The 25129-nt window shown below is 43.3% G+C and overlaps 1 protein-coding gene across 1 annotated transcript in view; it reads left to right on the plus strand.

Annotated features, from left to right (window-relative positions):
• The window catches only part of VEGFD (vascular endothelial growth factor D), a 28269-nt gene extending 10311 nt beyond the window's left edge, over window positions 1-17958 (plus strand). The window contains exons 2-7 of the mRNA XM_077343182.1: window positions 975-1185; window positions 3990-4180; window positions 5320-5468; window positions 6429-6526; window positions 14340-14535; window positions 16714-17958. Of these exons, the coding sequence (XP_077199297.1) occupies window positions 975-1185; window positions 3990-4180; window positions 5320-5468; window positions 6429-6526; window positions 14340-14535; window positions 16714-16840 (972 nt within the window). The 3' untranslated portion in view covers window positions 16841-17958. The remainder of the gene's footprint in view (window positions 1-974; window positions 1186-3989; window positions 4181-5319; window positions 5469-6428; window positions 6527-14339; window positions 14536-16713) is intronic.
• Window positions 17959-25129: the final 7171 nt, after the last annotated feature.

Raw genomic sequence — 25129 nt, forward strand, 5'->3', positions numbered from 1 at the left:
GCAGATTCCTTGTAGGAGGAGAGAAGAACATTCCTCTTTCCTTCAAGAAAATAGGAAACTCATGTGTCTGGCTTAGTTCTGATTCTTAGAATTGTGGCCATTTTGTTCAGAATCAAAGGAACTGGCACAGGCTGCAAAGGGCTGACCACCATTCCCAAGGAAAGTTCATAGCTACAGCTAGAATGCACTTGGATCACTCTGCCCAGAAGAATGGAATGCAGTATATATTGGGCTAGACCATTTGTATCCTTGTGGTGCTTGAAACAATATAACTTCTGGATGGGAAGCTTTTAAAAATAGTCTGATTATCATCCAGGATGAGTTAACATCCAGAATTCAGCATTATGGCTCTCTTAAAATGTCTAGTCTGCAGGGTGATATGTTGACCCCTGCAAGAACAGCTCACAGAGCAAGTTCAGTGCTCAAATTATTCCTAGAAATAATTTGAGCACTGAACTTGCTCTGTGAGCTGTTCCTAGAAATAATTTGAGGACATTTATATGTGAGAAAAAAGAGAGAATTTCTAAGCAAGCTAGACACTATATTGTTGATGAAATACGACTTCAGGGCCATGGAAAATATGGAAGAAATGTGTGCTGATTCAGGCAGAAGTGGGTAGTTAAATTTTATTGTACTTAGAAATGTCATGAAATCCTTTCCATGTGGACAAGCCGGGTTGAAGTTTGGCAAAAGTGAGCCTCCAGTTACTTAATTCATTCTAAAGATTGTAATCTTCAAAAGTATTAGCAACCAAGAACCATTCCTTTTTGTTAATTTTTTCAGCTGCTAATATGATGTAATAATGATGTAGTTGGATATACACCACAGTGGCACATTTGGCAGAACTGAATGCCCTTTTTCCAAGATCGAGATAAACACAAGTCCTTCCTTCCTTCCTTCCTTCCTTCCTTCCTTCCTTCCTTCCTTCCTTCCTTCCTTCCTTCCTTCCTTCCTTCCTTCCTTCCTTCCTCTAGAAGCCATCGCTTTCTGCATCAGAATGGTCAGAGCAGCAGATCAGGAAAGCTGCCAGTCTGGAAGAACTCCTTCGAATTACCCACTCTGAGGACTGGAAGCTGTGGAAGTGCCGTTTAAAACTCAAGAGTGTGGCTACCCTGGATTCCAGATCTGCATCACATCGTTCCACAAGATTCGCTGCAGCTTTTTATGATATAGAGATACTCAAAGGTGAGCTGAAAGTTTATGAATTTCAGTCCTCATCGTGCATTTGATAGGAATTAAGGGCACTCCTATTTCTTATTTTAATGATAAATGCCTGACATGGTGCTTGGGGATTATTTCTGAGCTTTGTCTCTTATTTATTGGTTTGATTGTATTATTCAAAAGCATCATGTTATATGCATGGAGCTCTCAGTCTTTCAAGAATGGAATGAATGAAGGAATGAATGAATGAGAGTATTTTTTAAATGGCCAACAATGCCACAGGTAACATAAGAGCTACTTCATCTTTTATTAAAGTGATGCCACAGTTATCATTCAACAGATGTCCACACAGCACCTGTAGTCACAACCACTTGGTTTGCTAGGGCACAGTGGCATTTCTTCAGCTAATGATCACAAGGTCAGTAGGATGGAGGACAATGCTGTGGAAGGAACACAGACACATACCTTGGTGAAAACATAGCCACAACTTTTCTTTTCTTGGGTACAGCCGAAAGAATTATTGGTCCAGCATTGGATGACCTACCTGCCACCCAATTACCAAACCTCCTCCATCATGTCTGCTGGGGGATGCTACTGGGAGTGACAAGAGCCCAAGATACATGTGTGTACTGGCAGCTTCATGGCCCTCTTGACACCTGGTGGTAGAAGCCAGCTGGTAGCCCTTGATGGCCAAATGGCTGAAAGGCTCCACTTCCAAGTCCCCTTAAGGGAGCCCTCAATCCAAGGGAGGAAGGCACATAGGCCTGGCCTCCACCCCTATAGAATCATAGAATTATTGAATTGGAAGGGACTTCCAGGGTCATCTAATCCAACCCCTGCACAATGCAGAAACTCACAACTACCTGCCTACCCACAGTGACCCCAATTTCATGCTCCCATGATTCCTCCACCAAAAATCTCCAAAGGAGGAAATTCACCTACCAGCCCACAGTGGCGATCAGCAGTTCCCTGGATATGCAAGGAAGGACCACAAGAGACAAAGAATGGCATAAAATCAGCATTTCTGTCAGATGACTATCTAGCCTCTGCTTAAAAACTTCCAAGAAGGAGCACTCACTACATCCCATGGAAGCCTGTTCCACTGAGAAACCACTCTGTCAGGAACAACTTTCGAATGTTTAGCCAAAAATCCTGTTGAATTAATTTCAGCCCATTGTTTCTGGTCTGACCCTTTTGGGCAATAAAAAACAACTCGGCTCCATTTTCTTTATGACAGCCTTCAAGTATTTGAAGATGGTTCTCATCTAAAGCAGTGGTCCCCAACCTTTTTATCACCGGGGACTGGTCAACACTTGACAATTTTACTGAGGCCCGGGGGGGGGGGTAGTCTTTTGCCCAGGGATGTCGCCGCTGCCTTAGCCCCTGCTCTGCTTGCTTTCCCACCGGTGCCCCTGACTTCCTGCTGCCCACTGTGGGGGGGGGGGGAGCCCCAGCCATGGCGGCTGCTGGAGAGCACCAAAGGTGAGCCGGTGGCAGAGTGGCAGAGCAGCCCCAAGGCAGCAGCCAGAGAGGAGGATGCAGAGGAGTCATGGCCCGATACCAACTGATCCATGGACCAGTCCCGGTCTCTGAACCGGGGGTTGGGGACAGTTGATCTAAAGGATCCATCTCAATGATCAAACTGTGACAGAGGAAACAAAATTATAAGACCCTGGACACAACATGTGACAGCAGAAACAAGAGGGTGGGTGGGAAAGAAACTATTGTGAGAAAACTAAGGGAGCAAGACGGCCTGCACTCAAATTGAAATAGCAGCACCAGTTGATGAAGGCTGGCCAGCCTAGCCTGTGGCTGATCCTACCTTCCCTCGCCCCAGCAGGCAGTATCACTCTACCATATATCTTTCTTTTGCCTCACTTCCCCCACCCCCACCCCCACCCCCACACCCCGACCAATAATCGGTGGCACTCAGATACGTCTCTGCTGTACATGTGGGGGACAGGATAGAGGATAGTGCAGCAGAAGAAACATAGACCATATCTTGGTGGAAAGGTGGGCTTTTAAAATAGGATGCTGCTGAAAGGATCATTTATGTCACATGGATTTAGGTAACTCCAATAACCACAATAATCACAACCAAAATGATATTGGGGATTTTTCCACTAAAAAAGAGAGTAAACATGCAGTCACTAGCAGCACACAAACTCAGAGAACTTGCCAACATCTGAGACATAAATAAGCTGTAAAACAAACACTTAATTCTTATTTATATGAAGTGTCCTGATATAAAGCACCTCATTATCTTGGACATTGCTGGGTAGGAGCCATCTAGAAGATGTAGAGCCCAGAACTATGAAAGGAATGATGTCTTTGATCGAGTTTACATATCAGTGATGAGTTAAAAGGTACCATTGAAGCTGCCAACTACAGCCAATCTGACTCTTTGGGAAGACAGGTTGGGCCAGCGTTATACCTGGCTTTTGGTCACTCCCAGTCGAACCATTTGTCACACAAGCATCATTTAACAAAAGATGGAAGCGTGTGATCCTGGCAGTTCATGTGGTAATTCCTGTCTTGTACCTGCATGTGTGTCGTCAATGTTGTTGAGGGAATTTCTTACACAACCTAGTTTTGATTTTGTTTGGGTTCCACAGACTTCATTGTAAGGTACAAAAAGGTTAAGGAAGAAAATTGTATTATTATATTATTTGTAGAGATTAATTTGTGAATCTTAAAACAGTATTGCTTATATCATAAATGTTGGTGCAATGTTCTTTCTAACACAATGAAAATGTCAATGAAATGTCAATGAAAATGTGAATCCAGTTGCGACTACTGCACATTTAGAACCACTGTGTATTCTCCAGTGATAGATGAGGAGTGGCAGAGAACTCAGTGTATGCCAAGGGAGACCTGCGTAGAAGTTGCAAAGGAGCTGGGCACCACCACCAACAAATTCTTCAAACCTCCTTGTGTGAATGTCTACAGATGTGGAGGCTGCTGTAATGAAGAGAGCCTGAGCTGCACGAACACAAGTACATCTTATGTTTCCAAGATGGTACTCAAACCTTTCCTATTTTTACTTGATTGTAGCACTTTGAGAGAAAGGAAACATGAGGTCAAAGAAGTATGTCATGTCTCAAGGGGAATATGAATGATTTATTTATTTATTTATTTCTGGATTTATTATCCCACCACTCTAAAGAGACCATAGAGGGGAACAAAAGAAAGAGAATATTTGAAAAAGTCCAAACAGTATAATGCTGATGAAATATCATTCCAAGGCCATGAAATTTTTTTTTTAATATGTGCATTTATTTGGGCAGTAGTTGGCAGTTATATTTATGATACTTTTAAATGTCATGAAATCCTTCCCATGTTGTCAATCTTACTGACTTGTATCCTAGGGTTTGCAGTAGTAAACATAGTAAGTAGTGATGGGCATGAACTGGAAATAAGACATATTTCCACACAGAACATGCAAGAGAGGCACACCAGGAAGCAGTGGCTCAAGTCCCTATTGCCTGGCAACTGATGGAAGGTTGAGGGGTGGAACAATGAGGGGCCATGATGTGCTGCTTGCTGCTGCATCAAGTATGGGGAGACCCTGGAATTATTGTAGTAACTCTTGGGATTCCTGGAAATTCTGTAGCAATCCATTGGGCTTCCATTGATTCCTAGTAGTACCCTCCATCACAGTGGTTCTCAACCTTCTTAATGCTGCGACCCTTTAATACAGTTCCTTGTGTTGTGGTGACCACCAACCATAAAATTAAACAAATGTTCTTTCACAGAAATTAAACTGAAACTGACCAATGGCGTGAAGATCCATTGTTCATGATTGTATATAAATTGTTTTTTTTTGTCCTGGGGTTTCTCAGTTCAGCTCTGCCTCTTGTCCCACCATGCTGATCTTCCTCTTTTCCACTGCTCCTGCTTGGCTTGCCGCAACCCCTGTGAAAGGGTCATTTGACCTCCAAAAGGGGTCCCAACCCCCAGGTTGAGAACCACTGTTCTATCATATTCAAGTTTTCCCTGAAAGTGACTTAGCAGGAATAGCTTTGGAGAGAAGGCCTTTTTCTATAACCACTTAAAGATGAACCACTTATGCAAAGATGAAATATCTATGTTTCGGGGAGGGGGTGGACTAATAACTGAAGTAGTCATATAAATTAATACTGTGTTTCAATTTTCTAGCTCTTTGAAATTTCAGTTCCTTTAACCAATGTGCCTGACCCGATTCAAGTCAAAATCGCAAACCACACAGGTTGTAAATGTATCTCAAATGTTCAGCACCAATCATATTCCATTATAAGAAGATCTGTCCCCTATTCAGAGGAGGATCGGTAAGAAAAATAGTCTTCACATCTTTTTCTCGTTTACATCCCTATTTCTTAAAAAAAAATTTTTTTAACCACAACAGTTTTCTAGGATTGTCCCTGCATTATGTGAAGGCTACTGCACCCTTAATATTGTGTGATGTAGTATGTATTTTTGAAACAGAGAAATGTGTTGCGATTTCATAGACAATGTAAAAATATGTTACATTAAATAATGACAGTCTCTTTGTGCAGCGGTTTTTAATTACTGTGGCATCCTAAATATTTACAAAGGGAAAAAACCTTATTTGACATAGACAGCTGTTGCAGATTAAGAAACAGCAGGCAGAAAGAATGTCATTTGTGGCCCTAACTTAATTCTTTATATAATTCCCTGAATCAGTGCTTTGAAGTTAATGAGGCTTTGTGTTTGAATGATTTTAAAATTAGACAGGTTTTAAGTTGCATCTAAATATAGAAGCCTGTCAACAAAGTCTGAATTGATTCACAGAACAGACCATCAGTCTACTTCCTTAAGTTAGCCAACAATTTATTATGTTTATTCACTTCGTTTATACCCCGCCTTTCTCTCCAAGGGGACCCTAAAAGATTTACGTAACTCCTCCATTTTATCCTCACAACAACCCTGTGAAGTAAGTTAGGGTGCGTGTTCATGACTGGTCCAAAGTCCAAAGCTACTAAGGCAGGGGTAGTCAACCTGTGGTCCTCCAGATGTCAATAGACTACAATTCCCATGAGCCTCTGCCAGCGTTTGCTGTCAGGGGCTCATGGGAATTGTAGTCCATGAACATCTGGAGGACCACAGGTTCACTACCCCTGTTCTAAGGTTCTCTCAAATCCTCATCTGATGTTCTAATAACTGCCTCATACTGGCTGACTGAACAGTTGGCTCCTGTTTGTGGCCTGATTTATATCTGATTTATTTTCTTAAGGTTTTCTTGAAATCTGCATTGTGTTTTCTCCTAGTTGTTCTCATTTTAAAAAACTGTGTCACCATGGCTGGATATGGGACGTCCATAAGTGTGAATGTGTGGAAAACGAGGACCACCCTAGCAGAAGAGAAGGTATACTATATTGCTAACAGCTGAATGGCCTACATTTTGTGAAATGCAGCAAAACTATTGCATGCAATCTTTTAGATTTTTCTCCCCAGAGGTTGCTCCTTATTGCACAGACTTATTTAATAGGAATTACATTACTAGTATCCATGAAGTAAAGGACGAGAATGTTTGGGTCTTGAATGTGTTAACTGAAATGTGGGTTGGTTTCTTTCCCTCCCTAGACATAGTAGGAATCAGAAGTGGAAATTTATGCAGGAGAGGGGATGCTTATCTTTCCCCCCTGAAGTTCATCTTTTTACCCTTCGCTTTGTGCCCTGTGAGAATAATCCTATCTTCATCCTCATAGGATGAAAACCACCTTAGGAGGAACAGTTTTGATAAGAAAAAATGGCTTTCTGGGAAAGAGATAAGCACTTTATTCTGCTAATGGAAGCCATTGCTAGGAGGACGGAATTATTGGGGTCTTAGTCACCTTAGTTGCAAAATAATGTAATTTGTTTTCAGGGATGTTTGTGACCTATAGTGGGTCTCAGCAACCCTGCTCTGTTTCCCCTGCCTTACCCCAGAGTGCAGTTTCTCACAGTTGTTTTAGTTGAAGGGAGACACATTTGAAATCCACATATAGTTTAAACCTATATTTGACACTGATGTATGGTTTGCTTCACATAGTGGTAGTTCTTGGGCCAAGCCGTGGTTACACGGCAGATGCCCGAGGCGTGCTCGCTGCCCTTCTAACCTCCGTCCCATCCCCAGATATATGGGGGAGGAGGCAAGGGTGGACCCGGTCTTGGTCCTGTGCAATGCAAGGTCAATCAACAACAAGGCCTCAACTCTGCAACAATTTTTCGCGGAGTCTGGGGCCGACCTTGCGTGCGTGACCGAGACCTGGGCAAGGGGTGGCGAAACAGTCGCCTTAAAGGAACTTGCCCCCCCAGGGTTTGCGGTCCTACACCAATCCCGGGTCCATAGGAGGGGAGGGGGGTGGCAATCTTGGTCCGGGAGGATTTCTCCTACAGGGCTCTCCCGGCCCCAGACATCGGGGGAGTGGAATGCGTCAGTATTGGGTTGGACTCGGTCGAGAGCTTGGCCATCTGGTTGGTATACCGTCCGCCCAACGCCCAACCAGATGTCCTGCCGAGCCTGCTGGAGGCGGCGGCCGCCTGGGCCTTGCAGTACCCCAGGCTTATAATCTTGGGGGACTTCAATGTCCATGTGGACGCGCTACCCCCAGGACTTGGCTCGGACCTAGTGTCGGCCATGGCGACGCTGGGGCTCTCGCAATTTGTTGCTGGGCCTACCCATCAGGCCGGCCACACCCTCGACCTGATCTTTGGGGCAGGGATAGAGGTGGTTCTGGATACAGCTTTGGCTGTACCATGGTCAGACCATTATGCCCTGCGGGCTCGGATCAAGACCCCACCCCCTCCCCAGTTGGGCGGCGGGCACATTTTTGCCCGCCCAAGGAGACTCATGGATCCAATTGGTTTCCAGAATGCTCTGCGGGACCCGAAACCTCCCATCATCTCATTAGTGGCCATGGTGGAGGACTGGCAGTCCCGCCTGTCGGCTGCCATAGACGAGATTGCTCCTAGACATCTTCTCTGCCCTCGACTTAAACGGGCACCCTGGTATACTGGGGAGCTCCGGGAGAAGAAGAGGGAATTGAGACGACTAGAGCGAGTGTGGCGGAAGGCCCGTGACAAGGCTACAAGAACATCTCATCGCACGTTTATGAGGGCGTATGAGATGGCAGTGAAAGCAGCTAAACGTGACTTCTTTGCCGCGGAAATTGCATCCGCTAGCTCTCGCCCAGCTCAACTATTTAGGGTTGTTAGATCTCTTACCGCCCTGGAAGATGGGCGCCAAAATAGTAGGAATTTGACCATCAGCTGTGAGGCATTTGCGAGCCATTTCGCGGATAAAGTCTTGTCGCTCCGCCACTCCCTTCCAGCTACAGTTAATACAGTTAATGAACTAGAGGCCCGTTGGCCGCCTTTGGAGGTAAAGTTTGATGCCTTCAGGCGGCTCTCTTTATCCGAAGTGGACGGGTTGCTGTGGAGGATGAGGGCAACCACCTGCCCCCTTGATCCCTGTCTGTCTTGGCTCCTTAAGGGGAGGGATGGACGGATAGGTGAGCAGCTCAGGGATATTGTTAACTGCTCTCTCCAGTTGGGGGAGTTTCCTGAGGTGCTGAAGGAGGCGATGGTGTGCCCTTTCCTCAAGAAGCCATCCCTGGACCCACATGACCCTGCAAGCTACCGCCCAGTAGCGCATTTAGCGTTCCTGGGTAAGGTGGTAGAAAGGGCTGCGGCGGACCAGCTCCTAGCGTTCCTGGAAGATACTTCGGCACTCGATCCATACCAGTCTGGCTTCCGCCCTGGTCATGGGGTGGAGACTGTGTTGGTCTCCTTGTTGGATGACCTCCGTTGCCAGCTTGACCGAGGTGGCTCTGCTGTGCTAGTTCTTTTAGATCTGTCGGCCGCGTTTGACGTGGTCGATCATGAGCTGCTAGCGAGCCGCCTCGCCGGTACGGGGATAAGGGGTACAGCGTTACGCTGGATACGCTCCTTCCTCCAAAACCGGACTCAGAGGGTAGCCGTGGGAGAGGAAGTATCGGGCCCTTACCGGCTCCCTTGTGGGGTCCCACAGGGCTCGGTGCTCTCTCCTACATTATTTAACATCTTTATGCGCCCTCTGGCTCAACTGGTACGAAGCTATGGGCTGGGTTGCCACCAGTATGCTGATGACACCCAGCTCTTTCTCCTCATGGATGCCCACCCGGACTCCCCCCCAGATCCATTTGCCAGATGTTTGGAAGCCGTAGCTGGATGGCTCGAGCAGAGTCGCCTGAAACTCAACCCCTCCAAGATGGAGGTTCTGTGGTTGGGCCGTAGGGGGGCAGATCAGGAAGTGCGCTTACCCCTTCTGGCCGGGACGCAACTTAATATTGTGTCTCAGGCCAGGAATTTAGGGGTGACCATTGATGCCTCACTAACACTCGAGGCACAGGTTAAACAGGTAGCTAGCCGGGCCCCTCTAGATTAGACCATCTGTAGCGAAGTTGGCATGCATAAGTTATCCCTAAGGCACAGGGAGGGAAAATTGTTGGTTGAGTGGGAGGGGAGAGTTTTTCTGCCAGGATACTTGTTTTAATGAAGGATTAAGGATTTTTAATGTATTTTGTGGGGTATTTTTATGTAACCTGCTGCGAGATGGCTTATCTGATAGTGGCAGGCAATACATTTAAATAATAATAATACCTTTCTGACTGAGGAGCCTTATGTATCTATTTTCTTCTTTTATGAAGAACACTGGCTGTCTCACCCTGTCACCGTATGATACTTTACTGCTGGCTTAGCCCAGAAACTTGAGGAAAGGATATGATCTCCCTCTTGAACTTGAACTACTGAAATAGCACACAGGAGACTTGTTAAAGTTAAAAAATATCAAAATATTATATTCAGTGTAGAGGGGAAAGGTTGGGTGCTATCTGGGGTAAACCAATAAAGAATTCTAAGGTAAATCAATAAAGGCACAGACGTTCATGTTTTAAGCAACCAAGTTTCTTAAACTTTTCACAGTGATTTAGAATTGTTAAGGAGAGAGGTTTTTGTTACAGTGTTTCCTAAAAACTTTCTTGAGCGTATTTGGCTCTTTTAGTTTCCAGAAGGCAGGAATACTCTGTCCAGTACCCAAACTCTCTCACTAAACACATCAGTACTCTTCTTGCGATTTTTTTTTTACTTCATGTTTCAAAAGGCATTTTCTAAACACATCTGACCAGGGAGCACTCTACTACTCAAAGCTATCTACCTTTTGAATTGGGTAGGGAATTTCTTCTCTTACTAGAAGATCTATCGCCTTTTCTGGCCTGATAGGGAGTCTTCTTTGATCCACCCACTCCTCCTGCCAACCTCCACAGTTCTCTGTCTGTGTTAAAGTGCTCTCAGGGCTAAATACAAACCCTGTCGGCACTAAATCCTTCTCTATCAGGGTTAAATTCAGATTCATCAGTACTAGACTTATTCTCAGGGTTGAATTCAGATTGCCTTCTCTGCAGCATTCAGCTCTCAATTCTTTCTCTGTTCAACTGATACTAATCAGTCAATTCCTTGGAGCGGCCGGTCACTCAAGGCTCTCTAGCTCTGTGAGGAATTGACCCATCACCATCCTTTCCCTGCTTACACAGTGCTTATAAGATTTTAAAGTGCTGTTTGTCATAGCTCCCAGAAGAATGATTCTCTCAGCCATCCTATGCATGGTCAATTCCTCTCATGTTGACATCTCAACACCATTGGCCTTCATGAAATCTCCTCCATGTGTGGCATTAGTAGTTGGAAATCAGCAGAAGCAACACTTAAGCATGTAAGGGAACAGTTGTTAGAACTGAGAGAGTAGTACACAAAGGGGTGCAGATCCCAAAAAATCTGAACCTAGAAAGCCATTCTGTCTTTTTTGATGAGAAGTCAATAAGTTTGAAAAAGTAGTTTAGTCATTATGCTTTTGGAAATCCAGTTGCATATTAGGTGAGAATGCTCGCCATTTTGCGTGTGTATTCTTGTTTCGGTATGTGTGGCTAGAAACCCATATTTTTAAGGGCAAGAATTCAAAATGTTAAAGTTGGAAAATACATGCATTACCCTATTCACAAAATAAGGCAACTGCATTACCAGGATTGTGGCTAGCTTGCTTTCCAATGAGGTTGGAGCACCAAAAATGTAACAACTGAAAAGGGATAAAACTTGGAAAGCAATACTAGACATGATGAGAGCCCATCTGTTTGAATTATGCAGGGTCCTGGAATTTTAAGACAGCTAGAAGTTTCTAGGTGAAGCTTCTCCCACCTCAGCTATCTGCTGGAAAAAGCTGTGCTTATATGTCATAAAAGGTACAGGAGCCATAAAGAGAAGAATCTGGCTACATAGTCAGAAGAAGAGCTCTAAATGTTCTGCATTGACCTTAGATATAGGTTTATTAGATCCATCCTCCAAAATATTCCAGGAAAATGGGAAGAATGGTACACCTCCCTTCTTCTCATAGACCTTGAATCTGAAACCACTGAGTTAGTTTCCAGATTCTATGCAGCTGCCAGAATCTACCAATGTACACTGTTGATTCAGTGACATGCATTTGCTTTTTAATACATATTTTAATGGAAAGGTTTGGAGCCAGATCAAGAAAGTTTCAGCAATTAATGTTCAAAGTATTATATAAAAGCTACTTCCTAGTACTTATCTGGGTTAGAGAAGAGATGATGTCTATTATATTTTGTTCTAGGGAAAATAAACCAGCTCCATAGCAACTGCCCTAAGTCTAAATCCTTTTGACCTCGATAAATGTGGAAGTGTTTACTCTTGCTCGTTTATATGGTCACTTTATTATTTATATTATATATTAAGAATGGAAATTTGGACCAACTCAAATGAGAACATCATAAAACTGGAATAGGTGGACATAGAAGGGAATTTCCCCCTTTTTCCGTAACATTCTGTTCTTCAGCCAAATGGATAGGAAAAATATGCAGCAACCATCTGTCTCTTCTATTAATGTCTTTTGGACAGATGCCTTCCTGAAGCAGGCATTTTGAAACCACTGACTGAAAAATCCTTCCAGGACCCTAATGATATTTCTATTAGCCAACTGTTTGTATCCCTGTTTGGGGATGCAAGCAGGTGATGCAGCCATGGACCTTTCTGATGTGGATCGTATTATAGACCCATTTCATTCTGTCTTTAGATCCAGTCCAGGGATTGAAACTATCTTGCTCACACTAGATCAATGCTAGGAGATGGACCAGGGAGTACAATCCTGTTGACTTTCCTGCATTTCATAGCAGCCTGTGGATGTATTATAAAACTAGTATCAAAGCCCATTTTAAAAATGGGCTTTGAAATGGGTCCAATGGGGAAGGAGAAGCCAATGGGCACTGGAAAGCCCCCCCCCCGCTGGCTCCCTCCCTAAACCAGCCTCCCGGCAGCCCGCAAAGCCTTGTCACCTCCTCTGTGAGGCTGTGACTGGGCTTTACGGGCCAAGGGCTCTGGAAAGCCCCTCCACCGGCTCCCTCCCTACACCAGCCTCCTGCTTAGTGGCACATCCACTGGTGGAATGAGCTTCCAGGAGAACTAGAAGGCCCTGACAGAGCTATCAATGTTCCACAGGGCCTGTAAAATGGAGCTCTTCTGCCTGGCTTTTGGCTGAATTTGGGGAGGAAGAGCTGTCCTGGGGAATAAATAATCTACAAACCAGAGGTCCCGCCTACTAGAAGATCTATTTGGCTGTACCAGAGCACAGATGCAGTTAGGATAGATGATCCACTGACTGGTGTAGGGGAAGAATGGGGCTCCACCATTTGATGGAAATTTTAGATTGATTTAGTATTTTACTGGGTATAAATTGAAGGGCTTGAAGATCTTCATTTGCTTTCAGTCTGTTTCTGAGCATGATTCAGTGTGCTTTAAAACCTTAAGTGTCTAAGACCAATCTTGAGAGTGCTATTTGATGAAATTGTCATTGAACGTCTTTATTCAGGTTCAATTGAGCCAAATAATGACCAAGATCTAGTTGTGCGCATTCAAGGTGACTAGTTTTTTTTTTTTAAACAGCTCTCTGTCCTAAATAGCAAACACATTTTTAAACTGATAGAACGTTTGTTTACAGAACAATGTGGTGTAATGTTTAGAGAGAGTGTTGGCCGCGAGTGACCTGGCCATTTAACCTATAAGCAAATTTGCCAGTGGGACACTGCCAGAACCATTCAGTGCCAAACCCCAGCAATTCTGCCTGAGCCTCAAGGTCTCTTGGCCTATACCCCTTAGAATCAGAGGATTATAGATTTGGAAGGGGCCATACAGGCCATCTGGTCCAACGCTCTGCTCAATGCAGGATCAACCTAAAGTGTCCATGAGAAGCATCTGCCCAGTTACTTAGCCCTTATCAGCAGTGGCTCACCAACTGTCTCCTCCTGCACTGTTTCCAGTTTGGGGGATGGTGCAGGGGTGGGCTAGTAAGTTAATGCTCATTGTCATTAGCTTACTAGCCCACAGAGCTGAGTGACCCCGCAGTGCAGACTTGCTGTAGGACCATTTTCACTCCCCAATCCATTTCTGTGCTGGACCACCCCACCCATAAAATTCACTGGGAGACCTTGAAGATAGATTCAGGTAGGTAGCCCTGTTGGTCTGAAGCAGCAGAAAAAAATCCCGGAACACCTTAAAGACCAATTTGTGTGCAAGAAGAATGCATGCACACAAAAGCTTATACCTTGAATAAAACTTTGTTAGTCTTAAAGGTGATTTTGATGCTCTCTCAACCTTACCTATCTCACAGAGTTGTTACAAGAATAAAGTTGAGGAAAGAAAAGGCACGTATACTGCTATGGGATCCAGGGGGAAACCTGAAATAAAAATGTGATGTTATTTGTAACAATGCCTCAGTCCTTAGACATGCCTAAAATAATACTTTGGATCCCTTTCTAAAAAGGCATCTGGTCACCAGACTCTGTACAGGCTATGTTTTGTTTTTTTTTTGATACTTTCACAATATTATGTTATTTACAAGCAATGGATTTCTCACTTTTGATGATAAATTGGTGAAAAGTCAAATTCTGGGAGTTCCAGGCTTTGAGTAGATTGAGCATTTTATAAGTTAAAAATTGAAGACTTCTTGTGAATCTGCAGGATATTACTTCCAAGCTATTCCGTTTCTGTGAACTTTAGCAAAGTGATAAGCTGCCAACACTTAAAGAGCTTTCAGTGTGAAAAAGACTTTATAAATCACCCTCCCTTTGGACTACAAAACCATGTGTCTTTTGTGCCAGGACTTCCTCCACTCGCTGAACTTGCTATGTGTGCACCAAATATGGACTTTGATGAAGAGAACTGTGAGTGCATCTGTAAATGGAAATGCACTGGCAATTTATTTCAGAACAAAGATAATTGCACCTGTTACTTGTGCACAGAGAACCAGGACAGCTGTTTTCAAAAACATAAGACATTTAATGCAGAAACTTGCAGGTAAGCATTTCTTTGTGACTCAGTTCAAAAAACGGCCTGCTCAGTTCCTGCCAGGGTACCTGATGGATCCTCTCCCACCGGGTTCATGCTGAATAATGAGGTTTGAATGAGGATAAAATAGATCTGGGTATAGTCTGTACAGGGCTTTTTACCCACTCCCAGTTTGAATAAATCCCTGCAATCTACACTGAATTTGATTTCCACTTTGATTTTGGGAACTTTAGATATGCAACATGCATGATTAATTCGTAGTGACCCTACCTTTTCCCCATGATATCCTGGAGTGGATATAAGCTTCGACTGCCATGAATAAATGCGTAGACAGCTCCTTTTTGTGAATTAACTTACTGCTCCGTTCCTGGGAGCAAAGGAGTCTTCCCTGATTGGCCAGGGTGTCAGTTCAAGGACTTTCTGGTTCCCAGTTGCAAGGCTTCCTTAAAGTGACTGTGCTCCAGAAGCCCTAACGTCTCTCAGCAGAGATTTGCCTCTTGGATTTATTCTCCCTCCTCTGCTGTCTTCAATCCTCTCCCCGCCCCCACTTCAAGAAAAGAAAGAACCTCCTGCTGCGCTTGCCTTCCCTCCCCATTCTGAGCTTCCCCCAATCATGTGCAAAACACTTTCTGCTTCAATTGGGGGTGGGGATAAAGGAAGACCCAAGTTCAAATTGATCTGAATTCAGCAGGATTCACACCAGAAAAAACAAAGTAAGTGCAACATCAGCCATGGATTAAAAGGTTTAGTTTTAAAATTGCTCCTCTTAAGCAGAACCAAATGACTCAGGAGTTTCTAATAAATATTAGTTTGCATCATTTTTGATTTTTCACTCTTTTCACTTAGCTTGCTGTGCCATCTGTAATGGATCTGGTGTTAAGATCAGAGGCCAACACAGGCATGGCGCCTAGATTACAGCTGGATTACATCTGATCTCCAGACCAGAGATCAATTCCCCTGGAAAAAATGACTGCTTTGGAGAATGAATTCTGTGGCATTATACCCCACAGAAGTCTCTTTTCAGGTTCTACCCAGAAATCTTTAGGCTAGGGATTTCCCAACCCACAACTGCCTACTCTAGTTTAGGATATATGTTGTATGATCTGCCTACAGGTCTCACACAACCATTTCTTCTAACCCCAAGAAAGTTTTAGCTAGTCCTCTCATTCTGGACATTCAAAAGTTTTTGCAGGCCAGCAGGACTCGGGCAGACATACCTCACACTGGTAGCATCACCATTGTTCTTCATGTTTTGCCTTTTCCCTCAACATCCTGATGCCATTTTTCATGCATTTCCTACACAATTTTTACTAATTTCTGGAAGACTGACCTATCAAAATGATAAGCAATGAACATGTAAAATCACATTAGGAAAGGAAAACAACATTTGAAGTAAAGAGACAATAGGCAAGATGAAGAACATTCCAGGAGGTTATTCCAGAACAATCAATCCTTTTTTCTGATGGAACCACTTTCATATGAATGACTGTCATGTTCAAACAGTGGAGAAGTTCGGAATTACATGAATGGTCCTCCCAGCTATTTTCCCTCTGAAAATAGGTGTAGGAGTCCCAATTCAGATAAAGGCCAAAACATGGAAGGGGGAAGGTGTAAATTGAGGGGGCCCTCTACAACTCCCTATTCTATACTGAATAGGACATTTAGAGCTAGATTGACTTGACACCCTTGGAGAGTTTCTTCCCCCTGAGGCCCTGGGGGTGGGTGATCTTAGAGTGGGGGGGCAGCTGTAGGGGTGGGTCTTTTTTATTTGCTCATCACCAGGGAATTATTTTAATATGAATTATTGGGAGTTATGTATTGGGGTTTTTATTGTTATTGTAACTTGCCATGGGATGTTTATACAGAGTGGCGGGTAATAAATCCAATATGGATGGATGGATGGATGGATGGATGGATGGATGGATGGGTGAGTGAGTGAGTGAGTGAGTGAGTGAGTGAGTGAATGAATGAATGAATGAATGAATGAATCTTTCCACATGGTGCCATTGTCCCAACCTGAAATAGTTCATACTGCAACTAACATGGGGAAGGTGGTAGGGATGTTCTGAAAATAAAGCAAGTTTGGATTACATGTTTCTTTTTTGTTTTTTTAAATCACTCCCAGTTCCTATTCCATGATGCAGAACTGTTTACTTACTATGTCATCTTTTTTGTTGTCTTAAACAGTTGTGAAGACAAATGCCCATTTCAGGCCAGAACGTGCCCAACAGCTAGGCCAGCGTGTTCAAGACACTGTCGCTGTCTCAGGGGAGGGAGAAGCCCCCATGGGTCCCAAAGCAGAGAAAACCCTTGATCAAGCTCCCGCTATCCTTGTACAAAACATGCACGCTCTGCTTTACAAAATATGTGTCTTCTGCCACATGCTATTCATCTGTAACGATCATGGGTTATGAGTGACATTACTAGTTTAAAAAAAATCAAATCAGTATTCATTACGAAGAGGATGAGTGGGTGTGCAAGGACATGGCCATCTGGCTTCACACGTCTGCTGCAACAGATCATCTCTGTTCTGCAAAGGGCTTCTCAAAGGACCTGTATCTCTCACAGTTGTCAGGGAAGAAGCTGGCATGCTTGTTGCAGGTGGACAGTCACCATCCAGCATTTTTGAAATGCAAAAGAAAATCGTTCTTCATTATCAACCCATAGATGCTACCGAGCATCTCACTTTAGAGCAGGGGTCCCTAATATTTCTCGTCCTGTGGGCATCTTTGGGATTCTGCCACAGGGTGGTGGGCACAACCACAAATGGCTGCCAATCGCCAAGTATCAGGGAGTAAGGGTGTGTGCATCCCTTAATAGTACCTTTTCAACATTTCAAATCAAAGCTGTGTTTAACAGGATACCTTTAAAATTATTTAAAATAGTTTAAAATGATTTTCATGCATTTCCTGTACAAATATGTTTACTGATTTCTGGAAGGTGGATTAACCTATGAAAATGTAAAGCAATGAACATGTAAAATCACAGGGGAAAAGAAAAACAGTGCTTGACGGATCATTGAAAACTCTTTTCTTGAACACACAGTTTTTCTTCAGTGACGAACTTAAGATCCTTGTTGCTGTGGCAGCAGCTGCTGCCAGAGCAATGTGTTTTGTGCAGCCAATCAGAAGCCTTGCTAGGCAAAAGCCTTGCCCACTTCCTACAAATACTTTGCAGGATCCAGGAAAGGTATCGGTGGGTGGCACTATGGGAGTCCTTACTTCCGAGCAAACTTTTATCATTTGTCTCCATGTTGTATTCAGCACTGAATGAGTTGATCTACTGTCCATTTTTATTATTTAGATTTATTGTAGAACTACTGTCTTATAATATTCCATATTTAAAATGTACATAAAAATAAATGCCTTGGTTATTAATAAAAGTATGTTGCCATATTTGATATAAAAGCTTAATCACAAAGAAACTACAGTAGAGTTTTTATTGTTCATCCATTCTATCGATATGAAGCTCCATAAAGAAACATCTCATTTGACCCCGCTGGATTTATCCTCTCTTTAAAAAAAAAAGAAAAGAAAAGAGAAAGAGAAGCAAGTTTCTGGCAATCATTGTTATGTGGAAACACCAATATTTGCATCATCATCTCTCTTGCCTATTTTTATCTGCCTTCTTGTTCTCAAAATGGGCCCAGATGCAGATTTTTAAATCTAGGGATGGGGATTTTTAAATCTAGGGATTTTTTCCCTAGACTTGGAGAAATCCTCCAGGTTTCAAGAAGATGGGCAGTTTAAAAATTTAATGGAGGGGGAGGATTTCCCACAATAGGACAACATTGTCAGCCTTTGCAGACTGGTTAAAGATGAGTGGGAGGAGTGCAGAGTGTGGGGAAGACAGCATCCTGCAGATGAGCAGCTGGAGGAAGAAGTGGCCACAGAATGAGCTAGGTTGACGAAGCAGCAGCAGCAGCACTTCTGGTGAGCTGGAGAAATGGAATTGATTCTGCATGAGGACTTTGCCCCTGGACAGCCTCTCATTGCTTGTGGGCTTTAGTGCTGCTTCCACATGACATCGGTAGCAACCTGGAGCTCTCCTGTGGGTGGTGTGAGTGCTCATCCAGTTTGCTCTGTGATGACGGAAATCGCAAAATCCTGATTTCCCTTCTTTTTGTTGCGCTGCAAATCAAGGTACGAATAGGGGCAAGCCTGTTTGGGGGGAGAAAAGTGCAACAGTTTTGGTAGCATTTTGCCTGCCCTTGCATCCGCCCTCCCCTCTCCATTTCCTGATCGAAATGTTTTTTAAAAATGGTTCGGTCCACAAAGCTATAGGACCACAAAGCACTGTACCCTCACTTTAAATAAAATGTTCTCTTGAGTATGCTTGGTAATATTGGGATAGGGCAGCTAAAACAGATTCCTGTTTGTGTTTTCTGGTATGGACAGGGAAAGAAAGGGGGACATGTGAGGCAGCGGCCATCTCCCTATTAGCTTGGTGTCCATGCTCTTTGTTTTAAATCTTTATTGTTAATACACAATCATTGGGATCCAGTTATGGCCTGCCTATCACAAATCTAGCCAAACATAAAGAGAGACCATTATACAAAGAATCTTGAAAAGGGATTTAAGGAAATATTTTACTGTTGTGGTGTGATCCCAAAGTAGTGTGTAAGTGTAAGGTTTTTTTTAAAAAAATGTTTTACTGTTGTGGTGTTTTCCCATAGCAACACAGAAAATTTTTTAAATTAATTTTGGGACTTGTGGGGGCAAGGAGGTTTGAGTCCTCAAAACCGCCATTGTGAAGGGATTGGTGGCTTTGATTGATTGACAACCCAAGGAGCTGGGGGAAAACTTGGGGTTATCCATGCTTCCTGCTTCTCCACCACTTAATCAGGAGGCAAAAAGCCAGGATGAGACAGTAGGATAATGAGGGAGGGGTCTCCCATCAAGAAGCATACAAATGCGCGGTTTCCTATCTTCCCTTTGTCTGCTCTGTTGCTGACTTTTGCATATCCTCTTTTAGGAATTTTCTTCCAGCTAATCACCACTGAAATATGCAAGATCTGCAGGGTGCTTGACTGGACAGAATATGGAGAATGTCCTGCAGGGAGCATCAAAGGAGATGTGTATTTAGCATAGTTAGACTGGGAACTTCCTGATATATTCAAATAATCTCCTCCAGTGTCCTCAATTGGAGACTTCCTGCTCCTTTGAGCATAGTACCTCCCTGCTTGTCTCAACAACAGACAGAATGAACAACACAACAAAACGGACAGGAATCTCTCTCTTCTCTTTTTCTATACAAAGTTGTTTCTCTTCTTAATAAAACTATTTTATTCTTTTAAGCAGTTTGGTGCTTTACTCCTTTACATAATCAAACTCTGCCAACAATTACTACCAGGTCCTCCTACTCTCTCCTACCACCTATTTTCAATAATGTATTTCCGTCTTGGTTTGATACCTAGCTAGAATTCTCTCTCTGACATTCCTGTCTCACTATGGAGCTGTTCCACCATAGAGAATTTCTGTTTCTTTCCTAAAGCAATGAGCCTCTTGTGAATGTCATTCTTAATGCAGCTTTCCCTTTCAGCAGCACAAACGAAGCTACCAAGCTCTGCCAAGAGGTTCATGTATCTATCCCTGAGTGGAAATTGTAGATCCCAAAGTATCATTTGTATCACTGTAGTTCTCAGGCTAATTTAAGTAACCCACTGAAAGTAACAGGACTCCCATATTTAGGACTGTACGTTTTCTTATGCCCAGCATTAGTTTAAATGAAAAATGTTTCAGTTGAAATCAGTGATGCTGTATTTGTCTAGAACTTTGACATCAGACATTCGTTTTGTTGAGCTTCCTACAAGACCTGCTTGGATTAATGCATGCAAATCACATGGTAAACCATCAATCTTTGTTAACTACAGGAAGGCTATAATGGTATACATTCTTCTGGGCTCATTACAAAGTGCTCTCCACTTAGAACATTAGGCAGGACAGATGGGATCTACAAATGATGCCCTGTCATCCATTTTCTATGTCACTCTCCTGCGTTTGTATGCCTTGAAAACACCAATAAAGAATCAAAATTGTTTTGAGTTGAAAGAGGAAAGGATATGATTTGCAGCCAATGAGGCATGACTGCTTGTAGCACAGAATCTGTATTACTTCGCTTTGATTTGTCATGTATAATGCTAACCTTCTCTCCAAATGTAGGTAACTCTTCTCATTAATGGAGGAAATATGCTAAAATTCAGTGTTAGCTTGGAGTAACCAAGATCCAAAGAAGATCTCATTATTTATCCAATTAACACAGACTGTGTTCCTACATCAGTCAGATAACCTGTGGGGTATTTTTACAAGGGTTATTCAGCAGGGTTTGCCTTCTGCTTTTTTATGATGATAAACAAAAATATCTAGCTCAAGTTTCCCCCTCAGGAAGATCAGAGTAAATGAACTATCGTGATGGTAGATTGGTTCTGGGAGTGAAAATAAATTCATGGACAGAAGAAGAATTTTTATACCCCACTTTTCTCTACCATAAGGAGTCTCAAGGTGGCTTACAATCACCTCTCTCTTCCTCTCCCCACAATAGACACCCTGTGAGATAGGTGAGGCTGAGAGAGCTCTGAGAGAACTGTAAATGTCACAAGGTCACCCAGCTGGCTTCATGTGGAAGAGTGAGAAATCAAATCTGGCTCTCCAGATTAGAGTCTGCTGCTCTTAACCACCACACCACACAGGCCTTTAGGATTCTCTTCCTAAACCCTTCTATTGTAGCACACTGAATCTCCTAAAATTTTGCTTTGGGGTACAGGAGATATTTATGAACTGGGGGTTAATGTGGAAAGGGGGAACTGGCAAAACTTCCCCATAAAATAAACAATTTGTGATTTTCAGGGCACTGGCTAGTGCTGGCCCTGCTGCTTATTCACTGATTTTGAGTCTGTAAATTTATCTTTGCCCCTCATGGTCAGATTCTCATTTACTAGAGAGGTACTTTTGAATTCACGGCCAAAAAGCAATCATGTTGTTCTTATTATTTTCCATCACCTTTGTAAAATCACCTCAGTGTGTAAATAAGAGTCAGGTCTGCATTCTTCATAATGTGCTTTGACATTTAGTTGAATGGTTGTATTTCTCCACAAGGCTCCATTTTGATGGACTAAAATGACAAAAAGCAATTTGCAAAATGGTTTTCATGTTACAGCCATTAGGTGCCTTAAATTTATGCCAGAGTGGTAATGGGCTGTATTTTGCAGTAAAATGCAGAGAGGAAGTAACTTGCAACATATTACCATATACAAGCTAATCTCCTTTTAGTCTTAGGGGTAATTAACTGCCCATTTTCACTAATGTCCCTTTGAAGTAAATTGTTCTGGGCTACTGTAAGTAGCCAATAAACCTTTCCTTTCCTCTGGCACAACAAAATAATTATACAGGAAAACATTTATATTCCTATAGCTCCATCTACTGTTCATCATGACTATTTTATTAACAACCTCAAATATTGTATTAACGGTAGGAAATAAAAGGTAATTTTTTTAGCAGACTTCCCCCACCAAATACTTTATATATCTCATTTGTCAATTCTAGTTCTACTGTGGCAACAGGAAAACTACACAGTACAACCATTTCTCTCCATGGACCAAGCACAATTTAAGTGCATTTTAAAGGAAATTGTTATCCAACCATTTCTGAGGTAATTTTGCATTTTCCCCCAAATTATGAAGTGCATTTGAAGAATTTCTGAATTTCTGTCGTTCCTGGTGTCACCCTTGTTGCACACTTGTTAACTTGTAGCTTGTGGTTGTTCTTAGTGTTAAGAATTTGTCCTCTTGGTATTGCTATGGAAGCCAGATGCAATAGCAAGAGCATGCGACATATAATAAACATTGGAATAAAATTGGCTTACATAGAGAGCACTGCAGTCAAAACAGTAGGAGATATAAGAAATAAAAAAACTGGATTACAGCCATTTTTCAAAATGCAGTACAAACAAAAAGCATACCATTCCACGGAGAGAATGAACCTCCTGGAAGCGGGCAACCTCCCAATCCAAGTGAGCCACTTTGAAGGCCCTAATACACTACATCAGGGGTAGTCAAACTGCGGCCCTCCAGATGTCCATGGACTACAATTCCCAGGAGCCCCTGCCAGCGAACGCTGGCAGGGGCTCCTGGGAATTGTAGTCCATGGACATCTGGAGGGCCGCAGTTTGACTACCCCTGAACTACATGGTATAATGTGCTTCTGAAAGTTTTGTGTTGCTCTGTGCATTTCCAGATGCCACAGAGGAAGGACATTCAGACTTTTGTCCTGTGATGATTTTGCCAGAAGAAGTGACTGATCAGCAGCGTGGCAGTGTCGCCAAGGAAGACACGACTCGCTTATTGGCGTTAATATGGCTGCAGCCTTTTATCCCCCCCCCAAAGAGGGGGTTGGCCCTCCAGCTGTCAGGCTGCACATCCCAAGGGTCATGTGGACCTTGGGCCCCACTCCATCCCAGCTGAGAGAGCAGGTTGCCTGCACCAGAAATCTCTCACCGGGAAAGCGACCTTGCCATGGCCCACCAGGCGTCCACCTCAATTTGGCACTCCTTGGGTCTAACGGCTACGAGCCCCTGGCCTTCCCGCTGGGTAGGCCACGCTCGTGTCTCTGTCGGTCTCCTTAACGAGACTCCCAACGTTCAAGGAGTCCAGTGCGCAAACTAGATTCCCTGCCAACAGGCTCCTACCGTGCTTACACCGCTGCTGTGATGAACAACCCACTGTATGTCCCACAACAACCAGGATATGGGAGGGAGGGTGTCTCTTCGGCTGCCCAGAACGAGAAGGGGGAGGCAGGCGCTCAGTTCTCCTTTTAGGGGCTTCCGAGCCCTGCCTCCTCCATATGCTGTGCTGCGGAGTGCCCACGGCTTTTTGGCATGCCGCGTCTTCCTGGCTGCCCCCTGACACATCAATGGTAGCCGCGATGATTTGCAGTCGCTCTTTCTTTGGCTTGTGTATGGGAAACACGTTCCATACCTGCAGAACTGGCAAAAGGCAAACAGCCTGCCCCTACAGCCCTTTTCTCTTTGCAAAAACCCACTTGGTAGAAGGGAGGAAATAACAAAGCTGCTTTTGCCGCCATTTGCTGGTTTGGGAGACCATTCCCCCCCCCCCATATATTCCATTTTGAAGGTGAGTGGGAGTTACGTCTTAGTCATGTGCTGGAGATTTCTTCAACCAAACTTGTATTTATGGTATTGTCTAATCAGACCCACAAATAGCCTTCCTGAAACCCATAGGAAGTTGGTTACATATACATTTACTGAAAGTGTATATTCATAGAACAAAGAATTGGCATTAGTGTAATGTATGTGGGGGCCCATGAAAATCACGGGAGGGGAATTTCAACTCCTCCCCCACTGCTGAACCTTGGAGCCCAGTGGTGGAAGTGTCTGGGACCCACTCTAAGTCAGGAGCGGTTCCCAGTGTCTGCTGCCAGAACTCCTGGCATCTCGTGCCACCCTAGCAGGGCTCTAAATGGCTCCTGATGTCTGCTGAGTCAAGGCCTAAAGTATCTTCAGGTGTCTGCTGACATAAAAAGTGTTATGTGTTGTTCTTCTCTTGGTCTAGATATTTTTTGCCAATGCCACATTTCCCCAAAAGTGAATCTTTGACAAAGACAGCCTCCAGTGCATGAGACTGACTCTCCAGAACCTTCTCTGTGACTATGGTTGTATCTCAGGGTTTGGATACGAGTGCTAGATACCACACATGGGATAAGGGGAATCTTTCAGACAAGCTAGCTGGTCACATCCCACATATTAAGAGAGGTGTTTTGGGATTTTTTGCTACATCCATCAGCCGTACTCACATGATGGCTCAGGGCTTGGAGCAAGGGCAACCTCACCCCTAAAATTACTGATGCAGAAAACAGAGGAGGCCTCATGGAGGCCATAAGATTCTCATGCAGCTATTTCCTCCCATCTTATACCTGTTGATGAGGGCTGTGTATGTATGTGCCTGCACATGTGTGCTAGCTCATACTGAAATTGCTCCCAAATTCTAAAAAAACCATAATATCTTGTTTTACCCTGAAGTCAAACAAAGGAAAGCATTAGGGAATGTGTATTATGTGTTTAGCCTTGTATGCAATTTAGGAGGAAACATATTTTTAACATTCCCTGAGTTGGGGAAATTGCTGGAGATTTGTCCTTTTTCTTATAGGCATCCTTTACCAATGAAGTCATATTCTTCTAAAAAAACCATAATATCTTGTTTTACCCTGAAGTCAAACAAAGGAAAGCATTAGGGAATGTGTATTATGTGTTTAGCCTTGTATGCAATTTAGGAGGAAACATATTTTTAACATTCCCTGAGTTGGGGAAATTGCTGGAGATTTGTCCTTTTTCTTATAGGCATCCTTTACCAATGAAGTCATATTCTTTCATTTTTTGAGACATTTTAGGGAACAGTTTGATTTAACCAAGGCAAACTTGCAGCACTTTTCATACTAAGCGCTGTTATTTAATATCGTGCTTGTAATAAATAAATAAGTGGGATTTATTTTTGGCAACTGAGGAGCATCCACTGCTGGAAAGTTTAAAATAGATGTCATATGATACCAATAACAGTGAAGTGAAACTTAGTAGCCCAGTGAAATTCTACAAA

Source organism: Paroedura picta, chromosome 6, assembly GCF_049243985.1.
Source record: "Paroedura picta isolate Pp20150507F chromosome 6, Ppicta_v3.0, whole genome shotgun sequence".
NCBI lineage: Eukaryota > Metazoa > Chordata > Lepidosauria > Squamata > Gekkonidae > Paroedura > Paroedura picta.